We start from the raw sequence: 18482 nt of genomic DNA on the forward strand, positions 1-18482 counted from the left end.
CGAGTGTTTACCTTTTGTAACAAGTTATTGGACATTAGTGGAAAATTTAAATACATTTTGGGACCCTAATAAATAAGATTCTATACACCTTTCATCCCTGAGGCAAATCTTGTTGTTGACACATTTGGTTTTAAAGGGTCCTCTGGCAATACAGCTTTAAGTACCTTGTACAATACTGAACTGCTGGCATCTATATTAAATAATAGGTACACTTTATTCGTAGTTTGTCAAAGTAACTAGAGTGTGGAAAATGGTGAAAAAATAAAGCTGCTAATGTAATTTTTTAAACTTTATTTAACTGCTAAAATGTTTTATTCATTTGTTTCATTTGTATTTTCATTTTTTTTTTCATATTTGAACTGTTCCAAATTATTGGTGCTGGAATAATGTTTTTAAACTGGATTCAGAAAGTATTAAGACCCCTTCATTTCCTGAAAATTTTGCATTTTAGATTTAATTTCAAATGGATAAATTTGCCATTTTCGCCCATCAAACTGCACTGAATACATCATAATGTCAAATCATGTTTTCAGAAATACTGGCAAAAATATTAAAATTCAAAACCTAAAGTATCTCATTCATTTCACTATTCAGATATATAAAGCAGTATAATTTAATAAAAGCCCCTCACAGCTTCAAATCTTCTTGGGTAAGTCTCAAAGGTTTGCACACACCTGGGGCATCATGTATAAATGGTGCGTACGCACAAAAATGTTGCATAAGAATGTTTCCATGCTCAAATCCCGATGTATAAAACCTAAACATGGCATAAAGCCATGCACATTTTCATGGTAGCTCCAACTCTGGTGTACGCAAGTTCTCCGCTTGGTTTTGCAAACTGGCAGCACCCAGCGTCAAAGCAGTGTTAATGTTCCTGTGTGGTTACCCTTTCCTTTTTAGATCCACATCCCTGACGCAGCTTTATAAATACACTGTAATTAACTGCTTATTATTTATTAGTTTATGGCATCTGATTGTAATTAACCTGTAACAATATAATGGTCCAGGGAATAGCCAAACTATTCTAAATACCATAGCTGCTTTAGCGTTGTTACCCTCACTGCACCTTTTTCTGCTTTCAGCAGCTCCCGTTAGGGGTTGCCTCAGCGGATCATCTTTTTCCATATTACTCTCACTGCACCACTCGGAGTATTTATATCACTGTATCTGAGTGTGGAATCACAGCTCAGCAGTTGATTGGAAAGAGAAATATCGGTATACAGCATCAAGCAGACGCTGCCTCAGCCATGCTGTCTATTAAACTGCTCTCATACGGCAAATGCTTCAGAGCCTTTCCTCGCGGTTCAGAAACAGTTTCATCCCAAGAACTATAAATGCACTAAATCAGTCCATCAAGTGCTCTTTGTTGAACTGTTAGTACTTATTAGTACAATCACCTCACTGTAAACTTGCAATAATATTATAATATTATATAATATTGTACAACTTGTGCCACTTTAAAAAGCGCGTATTTACCTATGATGACGATATCATTTTTAAGATGAAATGCAGCAAAATATGTTTATTATATTATACAGATAAAACGTTAACTTCATTTAAATAATCTATATTGTTAATAATTAAACATGTGAGGACACGGTGCCACAGCACTAGCGAGGAGCTGGCGCTCCGTTCACGGATTGTTCCTGCCTCGCGCTGTACTCTTGTTGGGGCTGACGCGACACTGGAAAGATAGATGGATAGAATAATTAAAAATGTACTACGAAGATATTTCAATGTTCCTTAAAAGTTTTGAAGAATCTGCATTCTAAGCGTACAGATGGCTTAACGTCTATTACAGAGCTGATTGTGTGGCGATTGGGTATTTGGAGAAAGAAAAGTAAGGACAGGAATTGGAGGTTAGTACGTTTGAAAGAGACAGTACTGCTGCAATCAATTATTTTATTGAAGGTCGCGTACGGTGCAGCAAGCATCTTGTGTGAGGCAGGAACAATTACTGTACAACCGTGTTCCCATGTTTAATAACATGCTTTAACTCCTATCATCATAAAAATTATATCAAGTATACATCTCAGTATTTGAATTATTCAGAGAGCTGTAATATAATGAATGTAATGGATTCTGTGCCCTGTCAGTGGAAGAAAAAGCCTGAAAAAACGTAATGATTCCAACACATAGAGCACATTGAAAATCAAATACAAAACAAAGCATTTAACGTGCTACTTTAGTTACGATGTGATTTGAGAAACTAGTAAATTAAATGATTTTAAGATGAAGTTTATGATGTTTTATTTTAATGACAAAATAAACTGTGATTAAAGTTGAAATTTAGAGATTAAAGTTGACATTTTGTGCTTTTTTCCAACTGTACTCTTCTCTATGCCCTAATACGCTTTCATATGACACTCAGACGGTGGGCTACAACTCGCCTTTTCATGGTGACTATGATATCTAACAACTTTTTTTTCGGGCACTCTGCGACTTTGTGAACTTGAGCTTTCGAGTTTCCCCGACACTCTGTCACTCGATCAGCTTCCTTTTGTTGTTTATACCACTTTTTAAACCAACAAATAGTACGTTTTTCCTTGCCTGCACTTGGTATTCGTTGAAATTCTTCTATTTTCCCCCGTGCTTTTGCCATTGTCTTTTCACAGAAGGCTGAGCTTAAGGGCTATCTATATTGATTTGCATATGCAAAGAGGTGTAATTCTGGAAGGAGTTGGGGAGGGGAAGCAGACGCGTGCACTTGCGTTACTTTTCACGCAGACCGGGATTTATGTAGCAGAAGAACGTGGAAGTTGGCGTTCGCACAGATTTATGCATCTAGATTTTTTTGTACGTAAGCCAGCATTTCTCAACCTTTAAGTATTTCCAACCCGAGTTTTCATAACAGTTTTAATTGCGTCCCCCTAATGTTTTTTTTTTTAAAGGAGTCCACTAATACCAATTTGTTCTTTTCTAATTAATGATATATTGTAGATGCATATTTTATTATACCTACTTAACTTTTATTGACATTTATCTAACTCTATATGTATTTTTCTAGTATCAGAATGTAGTTTAAGTTAATTTCTTTTGGTTTCATTAGATATATTTTTCATATTTTCGAATCTTGTTTTCTTTTTTTCACATCTTCGTGCCCCCCTTTTTGTTACTTCGCTCCCCTAGGGGGGCCCGCCCCACGGGTTGAGAACCACTGGGGTAAGCACATTTCTGCTTTTGAGCTTACACCATGTTACAGTGTGAATTCTACGCACGGCGTTATGCATGAGGCTCCTGGACTTTAGCAATTTATCCCATTTTTCCCTGGCAGATCCTCACAAGCTCTGTTATATTGGATGGAAAGTGTTTGTAAACTGCCATCTTCATGATTATCCACACATGTTCTATTGAGGTTTAAGTGTGTTCTTTGACTGGGTCACTTAAGGATACTCAGAAACTTGTCCTGAAACCACCCCATGGCTGTCTTAGCTTGTATGCTTTTAGTTCATTGCCATACTGGAGAGTGGACCATAACTCTGGCCTTTGGCCACATGTACTTTGCAGAAGATTTTTTTAGGGATCTCCCTGTATTTGGGTGCAATCATCCTTTCCACATGTATGACCAGTTTCCCTGCTCCTGCCCCTGAAAAGCACCCCATAGCTTGATGCAGCCACCAACATGTTTTACTGTAGGGATGATATTAGGCATTTGATAAGCATTGCCGGGTCTTTACCAGACATAGTGTTTAGGGTTTTACCCAGAGAGTTCAATTTTTGTCTCATTAGACTAAATAATCTTTTTCCTCATGCTTTCAGAGTCCTCCAAATTCCATTTTACATACTCCAAGTGTGACTTAACCACTTTACCATGCATGCCTGATTGATGGAGTACTGCTGAGATAATTATCCTTCCAACAGGTTCTCCCATCTCAGCAAATAACGTATGCAGCTTTGTTACAATGACCCTTATGAAAAAGGCCCTTCTTTCCTGGTGTCTGACGAAACAGGCAACTCTAGTAAGAGTCCTGATGATTCCAAATCTCTTCCATTTCACAATTCTTGAGTCCACTGTGCTCCCAGGAACACTTAAAGCTATAGAAAATGCATCATAACCTTGCCCTGATCGATGCCTCTTATTTATTTATTTATTTTTTTCTTGATAGGCAGTGTGAATTGTTGGGATATAAAATATACAGCTGTTTGCCTTTCTAAACTATGTCCGGTTGTACTGTTTGTGACTGGTGGGCTCCAATCAAGTTCTAGACACTTCTCAAGGAGAATTAAAGCAAACAGGATGTACCTGACCACAATTTGCAGTGCCACAACAATGGGTCTGAATACCAAAATAAATACAAGATTTCCACTCTTAATTTGCAATAAATTTGCAAACCTTGCACTGGCTGTGTCTCACCACAATTTTATACTGGCAATCACCAAAAAGTTTATTGGACTTCATGACTTGGTGTTTACCCTGACATGCTGTGTGAATTGTGGGACCTTGTAGGCACAGTTGTGTGCTTTTCTAAATAATATCCAATCAATTCAATTTCCCACAAATGGACTCTGATCAAGTTTTTAACACATTTGAAGAATAATTAAAGCAAACAGGATGTTTCTAAACACCATTTTGAGTGTCACAGCAAAAGGTCTGAATATTTATATAAATGAGATATTCCAGCATTTATTTTTAATATTTTTGCAAATGTTTATGAAAACGTTTCTTTCTATTTGTCATAAAGGGTAATTTAGATAGATAGATAGATAGATAGATAGATAGATAGATAGATAGATAGATAGATAGATAGATAGATACTTTAGTGCAGATTGATGGGCAAAAATGGCATATTTTATTAAAATTATACTTTTTACATAACAATACCCGGCAGGAAATGAAAGGATTTGAATAACTTTCTGACTCCCTGATTCCACAGAGTGTGTGTGTGTGTATAGTAGGAGGAAAACAGGCATCCCAGAGAGGGAGGAACATGGGTTTTTACCCCAGAGGAACAACAGAGGGATTGACCGGCTGGATGAAAAGATAACTTTGTGTCCAACTGGTATAAAATAATTAATGAGCCAATGGAACCCATAACTTGGCAATGGTTCCATCCCCCATGTGCTAGGTGGCAGTGGTCCTCGTATGAGAACCCAGTTGGGTGTATATATAAGTTCTCTCTGTGTGTCCTGTCTTTCTGAGCTGTCTTCAGTTTGGCATGGTAACATGATTGAAATAAGAATTGAAAGAAGAAGGGGAAGTACAAGTGTAAGGACCCAGATGAAGGAGTAAAGGCGTTGGAGCCACACTGATAATCACTTTCAAATACTGACCATGAAAGTAGATAGGAGATGAGCAAGTGATGTCAAAATGATAGAATCTGAGCAAAAAAGTCTGGGAATGTGCTTGACAAAGGGAGAACCGGTCAAAAGAGATTCAGTCACACAAGGATATACAGGAAATGTGCTGCAGGCACACCTAGGGCAAGGGATATGAAATATTTGAAAATGTATTTTATAACCTGTGTCTGACAGGTAACATGGCTAGTATATATATAGATCAGCTAGGTGTGGCACAAAAAATGGTTCTCTGAATAAACTGGGCAGCTAGACTGGATGGAATCAGGTCTATGGTTCGGACGACATGTGTCAGCTACATCTTTGGTGTTCCTCAGCACCTGTCCTACTTTTCCCTGAGTTTTTGGAAGGTTTTCCACCTGTGGAAAACATCATGTGTGGTCCCAGTGCCAGAGAAAGGGCATTCCAGTGTTCCAAAGAACTTCCAACCATTTGCTCTTACTTAATACATCATGATGACCTTCGGGAGGCAGGTCCAGCCATAATTCATTATTTAAGAACATCTTGATTCTTTGCAGTTTGTCTCTCAGAGTCATAGTTATGGAACATGTTCTGATCTAAATACTCCACATAGCTACACCTACTTAGACAAAGCTGGCACCACAGTCAGGATCATGTTCTTTGATTTTTTCCAGTGCTTTAACCACCATTCTGCCTCACTGACTGTGGAAAAACCTCAAGGCTACGCAACTTGATGCCCCACAATCTCCTGGATCACAGACAGCAGTTTGTAAGGCTTTGGGACTGGTGGTGTGTAACACTAGAGCACCAGATGGAACTGTCCTGTCTCCCTTCCTGTACATCCAGTACAATACCAGCACTCACAACCTACAAATATTCCAATGACTCCTCTATCAGGAGGATTGTGGTGGATTTTGTCTTATGAATCACCTGCAACTCAACATCAGCAAGACAAAATAGCTGGTGGTGGAATTCCAGCATACCAAAGAGCCTCTGAGATCAGTCACCATTTTGAGGAGGATGTGGAAGTGGTGCAGAGCTTCAGTTAACTGGGGGTTCACATAAACAGCAAACTGGACTTGTCTGTAAACAAAGTGGCACTGTACCAGAGCTGACGGTACTTTCAAAGGAGACTCAGGTCTTTCTATGTATGCAGCAAGTCACTGGAAATGTTCTGTCAGTCCATAGCAGCCAGTGTACTGTTCTACACTGTTGTCTCTTTAGGAAGCAGCTTGAATTCAAAAGACACATAATCTGTGAGCAAACTTATCAGGAAAGCCTGGTCTAATGGTATCCCAGGGCACACTAGAAGCTGTTGTGGAAAAGAAGATGGTGGCAAAACTGAATGCAATTAAGAAAAAATCCCCCATTACCCCAGGAGATTATGTCTCAGAGCACTTATAGCCACAGGTTCATTTCACAGTGAGGGGCTTAGTAGCACCTCTGGAGGACTTTTCTGTCTGCTGCTATCAGGCAATTCAATGCTTCCTCCTGATGTAACAAACTAAATGCTGATATTTAATTTATTTATTTAAGTTTATTTTTTACAATTTCTGCACAATATAATTGTATTACTTATTAATTTGTTGATTGATTGATTTTATTTATTCTTTGAGTTGGTATGTTTTTCATGTTTCCAGTACTGTATGCATCTAAGTGCATTTAAATTTCCTCTTGAAATTAATAATTCTAATCTAATCTAATTTAATCTAATCAATATGAGATATCCCCACCAAACAAGCCCAGCCCTGTAGCTTGTAGGATTATTGGGAACTGTGTATATCCTGGTGACTTTGGGGACAATGTAGAAACGAATTGCAAATGACAGGTGAATCTCCAATACCTTCACACTTATGCATAGTGGATCAATTCAACGTTTTTCATATTTTTCCACTCCTTGGGCAAAACTGCATAATAGCATGTGGTTTAGTTAGTCTTTAAAACACTTGGAAATTGCACCAGTTTTGAAACATGCAGATCACTTTTTCTTCTTCATGAGACTTTCTATGATTTTTTCTTTCTTTACATGCATTCTGTCTTTTTTATGGTTTATTTTCTGCATTTTAGTAATGTGGGTGGTATGGTGGCGCAGTGGTAGCGCTGCTGCCTCGCAGTTAGGAGACCTGGGTTTACTTCCCGGGTCCTCCCTGCGTGGAGTTTGCATGTTCTCCCCATGGGTTTTCTCCCACAGTCCAAAGACGTGCAGGTTAGGTGGATTGACAATTCTAAATTGGCCCTAGAGTGTTTGTGTGAGTCCTGTGGTGGGTTGGCACCCTGCCCGGGATTGGCTCCAGCAGACTCCTGTGTTCAGATTCATTGGGTTGGAAAATGGATGGATGGATTTTAGTAATGTAGTACATAATCTTCTGCTGTGTGGTTTAGATTTGATTATCTTTATCAGATTTTCTCATTTACTGCTCAATTTAATTTTACAGTCTTGATTGTAAGTTTTGGTATTTTTCTATTCATGTTTCCTACAGAATGACTAAAATGTTTTTTTTAATTGTTATTTTTTTTAATAATCTCTTAATTATTATTGCCAATTGTGTATTTTTCTTTGGCTAGAATCGTTTTCTACATATTTCAGATTATTTCACATCTCATAATTAAATCTAATCAAACAACTATAGGAAGTGTTTACAAAATGCCATTAAAAAAAATGACAGCTTGGGTGACAAATTTGTCATTTACTGTGACAAATCAGTAACCATGACATCACACCAGCTCTAATTAGAAATTATCAGGCCAGAATGAGTTCCACAAGGAATAGGACTCAACCACGCAAAGATATTTCACTATTAGTTTCTGAAATTTTCATTTAAATTTAGTTATTTGGCCAATGTCTTTATCCAAGGAACCACGTTTGAGACAGAGTTGGTTATATTACTATTCATTTTCCAGTTGGAACACAGGCAGGTGAAGGCACTTGAACCCAAACAGTTTGAAGCCCAAACCCTTAACCACTGTGCCACACAACTATGGAGAAAAAGTAATGAAAACAAACATAGACACTATCTTGTTTTAATTCTTTATGTTCCTGGTTGCATTTGGAAGACAGATTTACGGAAGTCTAAGTGCAATCTGTTCTTTGATCAATGTATTTCCTGAACCTGCCAGTTACTAATGTGGTGCCAGTATGGCTCAGTAATACCCACACCTGTATTAACTCATGCTGGGGAAATTAGTGATTACTGATTAACACAACACTCAAAGTTTCGGGATGTTGTCAGAAATTACAGGACCTGAAGAAACACACACCAAAGAATAAGAAAAGGCATCTTCAAATGAAAAAATCTGGACATTCGAGGTGGCTGCTGTAACCAGTATAGAACAGTTCTGTCCTAATGAATGCATAACATATTATATATTTGACCTATATTTTCCATTTGGATGAATCCACAGCTGATGTTCTAACATTAATTGGCCAAAATCATCACTTCCTGGTTTTCAACTTCAATCACGGTCCTGGAGGGCTGCAGTGGCTACGGGTTTTCATTCCAGCCAGTGTCCTAATTAGAACTCAGTCCTTGCTGGTAATTAAAGTTGGTGTTTAACTCTATGTCTTGATAGTGCTTTCATTCATCAAAGACAAATTTTAGTTTGTAGATCAGACGTCCTCAATTACAGTCCTGGAGGTCTGCTATGGCTGCAGGTTTTCATTGAAACCAATTTCTTAATTAGAACTTTTTTATTTACTACTAAAACAATATGTTTTTTTGGGCTTAATTTTAATTCTCTTGCCTGTCACCATTCAGAACCCTTAATTGCCTATTTTAGATTTTAGCAGCTGCATTTAAGTTTTAATTGTTGTCTGTTTTCTTAATCAGATATTAGTTAATAATGAGAAGCAGATAACCAATCATCCAGCAGCTCTCCAGCTAACATGCTTGCAATGAAGTATCTATGATAAAAAAATGTTTAGAAATGAATGACAGGGGAATTGGAAGGACCATTAAGTTTAAATCTATTCTGGTCCACAAAACACATGGATAATGTTCTCACAGAAGGAAACTCTACAGTGTAGTTAAAATCACTCTTGGATGAATGCAAGCATTAACAAGCTAAATAGTTCAATACCAAGTTTCATTATGGACTGCTTTCTAATTAGGAAACAATATAAACCTGCAGCCACTGCGGCCCTCCAGGACCGTGATTGAGGACCCCTGCCTTAGATGTTACTCTTTTGATGTTACTCAATGTCCCTGTTATTGAAGTGAGGCTTGTTGTTCATGGCTACCCATTAAAATTAAGAAATTTAATTTAACTCTCTAAAAACAAATCTCATTAACCAAAAAGATCAATATTAAACCAAAGTAATAATAATAAGAAATTATCATGCTTTTATCACACAGCTGAAAACACCCTGATTTGAAGTTTCTTTGAAGTTTACACATTATGCCTGGTTTCAAGAAAATTCACTGGGGGTTTCAGTGTTCAGTGTTCTCCCACATATTGAAACTCTGATAGTACTTGAGTAAGTGATGAATAAAGACTTTGTGAGAGTAAGTATGCCCTGTGATGGTGTGGTCTATCATCTAGGAATGCTTCTTTACTTGCATTCAGTGCTAGCATTGCAGGGCTGTGGATTGTTGTAATCTGGCAATGAAAAAATAGTTTAAAAAATGGATGAAGAGATTTAGATTCTCAAACAAAATCCGACTATCCTGAGAAGAGGCTTATTGCTGAGCCCTGAACATTAAGAGATTACTGCAGTTATTAGTTATTTATGTGCAGTAGTCCATTAAAGCATCAAATAATGCAAAACAGAAAAATACATTTTCATTTAATGTTGCTTTTATTTACTGCTACATATTACTAATATATTACTAAAATGCTGGTGAGGGAAGTTAATTCAATTTATCAATCAAAACAATTCTACCTTAAGCTCTCAACTACAGGTATTTGTTTCCTGTTGTTAATTTTGCTGAAGTAATGTAAATGCATATTGAACTAATGGAAGAACATTTAAAGGACAAAATAAGTTTGTTTGCTTAGAAACGATTCGTTCGCAGTTAAAACACTTCAGCTCAACTTCTATAAAAACGTGGAAATTAAACATTTTACTTTGTTCTTAATCCTTAAAGTTAACCTGCATTTAATCCTTAGCTTTAAGTATGAACTAAACGCAATCATGTCCCATATTTTTGCATTAAAAAATATTTCTGTAGGTGCCTAATAGTACATCTTCAAAGGTTTTAAAACATGACACATATAATGATAAGTTGTGAGAATTTCAAAACATAAATACAACTTTGTAAAATAGTATACATATCCATTTTCATTTTGGTAATTTGAAAACATAAAAAAAAAAAACTGAACAGAAGGCAAAAAGTATCTTGGTTTTAGAAGTTGAATTCAAAATGTTTTGAAATTGTGAAAATGTATCAATTCAGATTTCAAGTCTTGTAATTGTAGTTTGTTAATAGCTGCTTCTCGTGTGTCATAAAATTAAAGAAATCGATATTTACCAACATGCGATTGCAGTGCTAAATTCACAATCCGAACATTTTCAATCAGAATTCGGCTAAAGAAGTGTTTGTGTTATAATCCAGCTAAGTTTAATGATAAATACAGGTACATTGTTCTGTGTTCTCATGTGAATTTTATAGTTAGTACTGTTCTCATTCAGCCTCACAGTGTCGCTGTTGACTAATCATACGAGGAAAATGAAGCTTGCATTTATTTTTACCGAGAACAAAAACAAGGATAGCTGTATTAAAATTCTGTCGATTTTGCTTCTCTGGAAGGATATTCAGCTGTAAGATCTGTCGTACTTGATATTTTACAGACTTTCTTGAGATGCTGAGGTTAGTGAATCTTTTCTTAATATTCTGTAAAATGGGAATAATTTTTTGCTTGAAACTCCGCTATTCTGTTCCCGAAGAAATGAAGGAAGGAACAGTAATAGGAAATATAGCTTCCGATATTAATGTAGATACAAGGAATCTTTCGAAACGTGATCTTCAGATTGCTTTGGGGAGTGGAAAGCATTATCTGGATGTTAACAAAATAAACGGAAATTTATTTATTAAGAAAATAATCGACCGAGAAAAAATTTGCGAATTTAAAGATGAATGTGTTCTTAATCTGGAGGCTTTAGTTGAAAATCCGCTGCAGATGTTTAGCGTTGAGGTACAAATCTTGGATGTGAATGACAATGCTCCGAGATTTCCTTTCTCCATCAGCCGCATAAACATTTCAGAATCGAAGCTAAAAGACGAAAGGTTTTTGTTGGTGAAGGCCTTGGACCCTGATGATGGCAATAACTCAGTATGCAATTATAAACTGAGCGAAAATATGTATTTTGATATCTCCGTTCAGACTTGGAATGACGGCTCAGTGTCCGCTGATTTACTAATAAAGGAGGCGCTGGACAGAGAACAGCAAGCGGTGCACAATTTAATTCTGACGGCAGTGGATTGTGGAAAACCAGCATTGTCTGGATCAATTAATATCACAGTTACCATACTTGATGAAAACGATAATGCTCCAAAATTTGAAAGACAGATTTACCAAGTAGAGGTTTCAGAAAATACATTAATAGGAACCACTTTTATTACACTAAACGCTACTGATGCTGATCAAGGCACAAATGCTGAATTATTGTATTCGTTTAATCCTCACACCTCCGAGAAGGCCCAAATGAAGTTCCATTTGAATTCGCGGACCGGTGACCTCAGTGTTAATGAACTCCTCGATTTCGAACAGTCTCGTCAATATGAATTATTTGTGCAAGCAAAGGATAACGGGCCAAATCCTATGACTGGACACTGTAAAGTAATAATAAAAGTACTTGACAGCAACGACAATCAGCCTGAAATTATTGTTGCCTCATTAAAAAGTTCATTACTGGAAGATGTGCCAATAGGAACAGTCATCGCACTGTTTAGTGTCACAGATATGGACTCTGGAAAAAATGGTAGGGTGAACTGCCGTATATCACACAATGGTGAGTTTAAACTTCAGCAAACTATGGATAATGTTTATGCGTTGGTGACTGCAACACTTTTGGATCGAGAAAGACGATCTAGCTTTAATGTCACTATCGTCGTGAAGGATGAAGGATCTCCTCCCCTCACAAACAATAGAACAATTCCTTTAAATCTTTTGGATGTGAATGATAACGCACCATCGTTTTCGCGTGCTTCGTACGAAATTCCCATTCCAGAGAATAATATCCCTGGAAGTCTGCTGTGTTCCATTACTGCAAATGATCCTGATGCAGCTCTTAACGGCGCTTTAAAATATTCCATAGAAGAAAAAAATGACTTGAATAAAACCTTCACGAAATATTTTTCCATTAATTCGGAAAATGGAAACATTTACTCAATGCAGTCCTTCGACTATGAAAAACAGACATTATATACGTTTGAGGTGGTAGCTAAAGACTCTGGCACTCCTCAGCTAAGCAGTAGTGTGACTATCAAAATAACTGTTCTTGATGAAAACGATAACACACCGGTTATTGTGTCACCCTGGCGCCCTCATGGATCAATAGTTAGTGATACAATTCCGAGTTCAGCTGAAGAAGGATATTTAGTGACAAAAGTTATAGCAATTGATGAAGACTCTGTTCAAAATTCACGAATTACTTATCAGTTGCTTCAAGTTACTGACCAGACATTATTTACATTAAACCAGTACAGTGGGGAACTTCGAACCAGAAGACGCTTCAGCCTCAGAGACGCTTCCAAACAAAGACTTGTGATTCAAGCCCGGGACAATGGCAATCCTTCGCTGTCATCGACAGTTACGATTCTCATATCAAGATTTGACCCAGAAGTCGAAGGTCTTCTGACAATAAATGATGAGGTAGAGACAGAGTATGTATCATCTTTAAACATGTATTTGATGATCGGTCTTGCCTCCGCTTCACTGTTGCTTATTTTAACAATAGTGATCTGTGCTTCACTGAAATGTCACCATAATCCAGCTGAAGACGAAAAATCAGCACATCGGATAAGCTGCTACAGCCAAAGGGATTCAATGATTTCTGAGTTACCGGCACACTCGACTTTATATTCAAGCGACGCCTACTGGCACAGTGTGCTTTTGGCGGAATCACGAAAAGGAAAAATGCTGGTGAGGCAGTCAATGCCCAATGGAACTGGCTTTATTGTGTCAAGTTTGGAGAGGAATTCAGAGCAAGGAACAATAAGCGAATTAGCCGACACACCGATTCAGGTAAGATTGTAACAGAATTTTTAAGATTTTTCTTTTTTTAAATAAATGTAATAATTTATATTCTACAGAAAATACACTCAAGTCTATGCACCAGTAAAGAGAAACATGTGATGTGGAAATGGCTTTATGGTAATAATGTGGTATGATGTTCATTTTCGAAATGAAGACTTCTAGAATGGTGTAGCAAAGTATTAAATACGCATTTAAAGTTCACTACCAAGACTGAAGACTTGTCGGCATATCGCCTTAAAATGCTCAATCACTTTTCATTTGTATATTTAATGATCATTTAAGTTCTCACTTTAATTCATAGGTCATACACTTCAGTCCATTATTTGTCCTAAAACATTAAGACAATTAAAGTGAATATAGGATAGAACAGTATAAGTAATCTTGAAGATTAAATATAACTAAACACACAGAAATTACACAATGATTAAATGTACATTTTAGAAAATACATTCGTCTTTTTTGGCACTGGTAGGTGGTATGCTAAGTATGCGCTGCATAGGTGATGCCGACCACTAGGGGGCCCCAGAAACGTCCGTACATATAGGTCACGTCTCTGGACAGCTAAAGAGACAACTGCTTTCTCAATTCATGAGTAATAAACATGAGTTGAAAATCCATATTTACTGCGTTTGACTGTATGTGTTGCTATTCTATTATGGCTATATTCAGGATGTAGTTAATAGAGACTCAGTTCCGATTTGTCTCATATATCCAATTTTTTCTTTGGCTCTTCATATTAATTTTGCAAGTGACACAGATCCTGTAGTATCCATATCTACCATGAATAATAAAAATGAATTCCTCCGACAGAAGCAATCTAGAAATCAGCTATGACCTTAAACTGTTTCCAGGATAGCACGTCTGTGAATTCTTCAGCTTTCAAAAAATGCCTTGAGTGGAATCATCACAGTTACATATATACAAATAAACCTGAGGACATGAGGCAGGAGCCAGAACTGGTGTAAACAAGATGTTGAATAGTACAAAATATTGGCTTGACAATAGGAGAAAGTTGAGGGGCACAATTGATTAAGGCAATTGTCTACTGCAAAACGCCTGAGGTGTGACATTTCAGAAAGTATGTAACAATTGTGATCTATTAACAGGCCTTCTTTTAATTGTTTTGTTTTGCAATTCATGCTTCTCTAAAAGAATCAAGTCTATGTCACATGATTAAAAAAAAAATACCACTTATCAGTTGTAAAGAAAAGCAGAAAATGGATGGTTCTCAAATTTAACTACAGTTAGAGTCTGAAAGGTAGTCTATGGTGATGGTGATAGCATAATCATAACCTTATACTACCTTTTACATCATGAAGAAATAAGTTAGATTAAGGTCTCTGAAGTAAACTGACCGTCCTGCTATAATCTCAACATTCCATGAATTCATAATTATTTATTAACATTTTACCATCATTTTTGTTTGCCTGTCCTAACCATCGTATTCAAATAATGCAATATCACCATCCCACCAGTGCTCATGAATGGTGAAAAAAGAATGGAGGATAATATTGTGTGCAGTTATAATGCAATTTTTACTGTAGGGCCATTAAATAGATGCATATGCTTTAAATTAAATCAGCATTTAGCAATGCATGTAAAGAGAGTTACAGTCATTTTGAATTTGTTGACCATTTAAGTATATTTTGCAGCGTCTGCGTTTGCACACCATTTTGATATACTTTTTTGTCCCCCCCACCCTCCCCATATGTATGAAAACTCAGTGCACATGTCTGTTTTAGACATCTATGAATATTATGCTTTACATGCAGAATGGATACACACACACACACACACACACAATCTTGAAAACCCTTTTGAAACTGTTTGTTGGAGAATGTTGTTGTTGACAGTTTAATTGTGGTTTTTAAACAATGGTCCTAAGGTGGTAAGTTCCTTTTGTAGATTTACTAAGCTAACAGTATGTATAATGAACAACAGATAAACTTTATTGATAGCATGGCAAATGTACCCATAGTCTGCAAAATGATGAAAAATTAAACCTGAAGGTGTGTTTTCTTAGTTTCACTCAAACTGTTAAGGATGGTGCAGTGATCTTGTCTTCTCACCCTTTTTTACTCTCTTAAAATGCATAATCAAAGAATTAGTCTGTCTGTTCTGAATACTCGACATGGCATTTTGTGCTCTCATAGATATTAAGTGTAATTTGTCAAAAGTACCTACTGTCACGATATATATTGTATGTATTTCTGTGTAACTGTGACAGCAAAGTCAGAACATTTCTTTCTTTTAATTTTCTCACTTTATACTCATTCTAATGTGTGTTCAGAAAAGGGTGTTTGTATACTTATTTACATATCTATCTATTTATGTGTATATTTATTTTATAAAATTCTGTTAAAAGTCACATATCCCTCAGGGAAGCATTTATTCAAGTTTAGCCAACTCCTATCCTTTTACATTACTTATTAGAGTTTCCGTAGTTCATTCAAAACAGCTAGGTGGTACCTGAACAATGGTTAAAGCTGAGGACCTTGCCCACCTTAAATCCATCCTTGTAACTTATATGATCATTGAGAACTGCCCCTATCCTGGTGGCTGAGGCCAGATAAGCAGCCCCACTGGGCCCTGGGTGCCAAAGTTCAAAAGTGCCCCTCACTTTACCTCAATATGCCACTTGGCACATGCATGTACTCACATCTTAAGAACATCATATATGTAAGAAATCAGGTATTGGTAATGAAGAAACAAAAATTCCAAACTTGATATTAGGTCAACTACACTTTCCTGTTTTTTTCATTAGTATATGTCTAATAATTTAATAAGTTAGATGATGTGTGTATTCTTAAAAATGATAGATAGAAATGAAAGGCACTATATAACAGATAGATAGATAGATAGATAGATAGATAGATAGATAGATAGATAGATAGATAGATAGATAGATAATGTTCTTTTATTGCACTTTACTGGATTGTGTGGTTTCTCATAGAACAATTGCAAGAACCATTTTTTTCTTGAAAATGTTCTTTGGAAATGAAATTAGTCCTTTGGGCTTTGAAAAGATCCAAATAGGTGAACAATGCAGAAATCTTTCATTTATAGAAGGCTACCTTTAAGACAAAGAGACCAAGAAAGCCTGAACTTAGCCTGCATTATTGTACGCAGGTAATTCCTTTTACACTCAATGCTATTTCATAAATGTGTGTCATGTTTTCATGGCTAATTACAAAACCTGTTGCAAGTCAAAACAAAAAAGGTACTTTTTTGAATCTGCATGTAGAGGATTGTTTTGGGATCCAAACACAATTCCCCTAGGGCACTGCTCTGAAGAAACACTTTGGCACTTTTATTTTCAAATGTGTGCAATGTCACATTTATGGGATATCTGGTAACTTCTGATAGAGCAAGTAAAGAACATCTATTAAACATTTTCAAAAAGCTTAAATGCCGCCACAAAAAGGTGATGTATAACTGAATGTTTTTGAGTTGTATATTTGAAATAAATGAAAGGGGATCCTTTGCTTGGATTTGGAGTTGTTTGCTGCATCTTATCTCCTACATTGTTTTCCCTGCCTTCCACATTATTGTTCACCTCTGTGACAGTACAGTGATGCTAGAACTGTAGTGAAGCCCCCCTAACGATCTGTAAGATCTGACTCATTAGTCTCGAATGCAGTATTTATAGTTTGTGGAAATCATCATTTTGCTTATTTTGTTAAAGTGACATAGTGTTTTGCTTCTTTGTTTAATAATATTTCCTTTTGCAACACCACAGGGTTCTCATTTAGAAATACCACTCTTGTTCTCTTTTTCCAGTGCATTATGTATGAGCTCATAAAAGTGACCCATTAGACATCTGCTCTAATAATGCCCCACCCATATCATCCAAACAGGATACATTTTCTTTAAGAAGACGTAATTTTAGATCTGGTTGGATAGGATTATAATAATGAGGATCCAAGTGGAGTAGGGCTCTGTGTTGAAGAGCAGAGTGCTTTAAATGCCTGTGCTTCCTTGAAAAAAGCTGGACTTTTTCTGTTATTACACATTCATCGCTTTCCTATACTAAGCCCCCTTTCCAAGCAGGGCCCTATGGTAACCCTAATGGTAGATTTAGTCATGCTGGAGGACCTGAGACAAATGTAAAAACCAACCTCAAATGAAATATTAGTCAATGACAGGTGAATCTTCAAAACCTTGACACTTGTGTAAAGTGGATCAATTTAAAATCCTTCATTTTTTTTCAGCAATACAGGTAAAAATAAATCATGACCTGTGGGCTTTTCTGCTATTTGAAGCCTTAAAATGTTTTTTTTTTTCTACATATGCAATTTAAAAAAAAAAATGTCCAGTTTTTCTCTTTTAACATTTCTGGTAGATTTTATAGTCCAGATTGCAGTTTCTGGTATACCTCTTTTTAATTTTCTGATTAATTAAGTCTTTTTAAAAATCATTATCTTTAGACATTTACTAAGGCCATTGTGCAGTTTGGTTAGGCCAGTTTCCTAAAGAGACAGAATCCATTACTGATTCTGAAAATAATTTTGTTATCGCTTTCTACATTTTCCTTGATTTTTTTTTCACCTGAAAATTAAATAAATTAAAAACATATAAGAGGAAGCATTTAAAAATGCCATACTGAAAAATAAAGGTTCCCATTCAAGACTGCCATCAGCTATAACAATCGCTACACTGTCAATTAGATATTATGAGGATTGGGAAAGTTCAGCATACAGAAGAGGTCAACCAAACAGAGATATTCCCCCCAATTAGTTTAAGAAATTGATGGAAAAAAGTAAAAATCAACAAAATGAGACCAGCATTTAACCTCATTGTTTGGCATCTTTGGTTGGTAGTGGAGAACACCATAATAGATTTACAGGAGTCAAATTATGATTACTTCCTTCATCCATCTATTCCTGAAACTGCTTCTGTATTGTGTGTAAGGCAAAAAAGTCAGTGATGGGCATGGTGCCAGTCTGGCTAATGTCCACACTAATATTCACTCACTCTGGGGCATTAATTACTAATTAACCAAAAATTCATATTTTTGGAGTATTCTCAAA

The 18482-nt window shown here is 36.4% G+C and overlaps 1 protein-coding gene across 1 annotated transcript; it reads left to right on the forward strand.

Annotated features, from left to right (window-relative positions):
• Nucleotides 1-11142: 11142 nt before the first annotated feature.
• LOC120543281 (protocadherin-10-like) lies at nucleotides 11143-13452 on the forward strand. Its single transcript, XM_039776315.1, has one exon. The coding sequence runs from the start codon at nucleotides 11143-11145 to the stop codon at nucleotides 13450-13452; it is 2310 nt and encodes a 769-aa protein (XP_039632249.1).
• The last annotated feature ends 5030 nt before the right edge of the window (nucleotides 13453-18482 follow it).

Source organism: Polypterus senegalus, chromosome 13 (genome assembly GCF_016835505.1).
Source record: "Polypterus senegalus isolate Bchr_013 chromosome 13, ASM1683550v1, whole genome shotgun sequence".
Lineage (NCBI taxonomy): Eukaryota > Metazoa > Chordata > Cladistia > Polypteriformes > Polypteridae > Polypterus > Polypterus senegalus.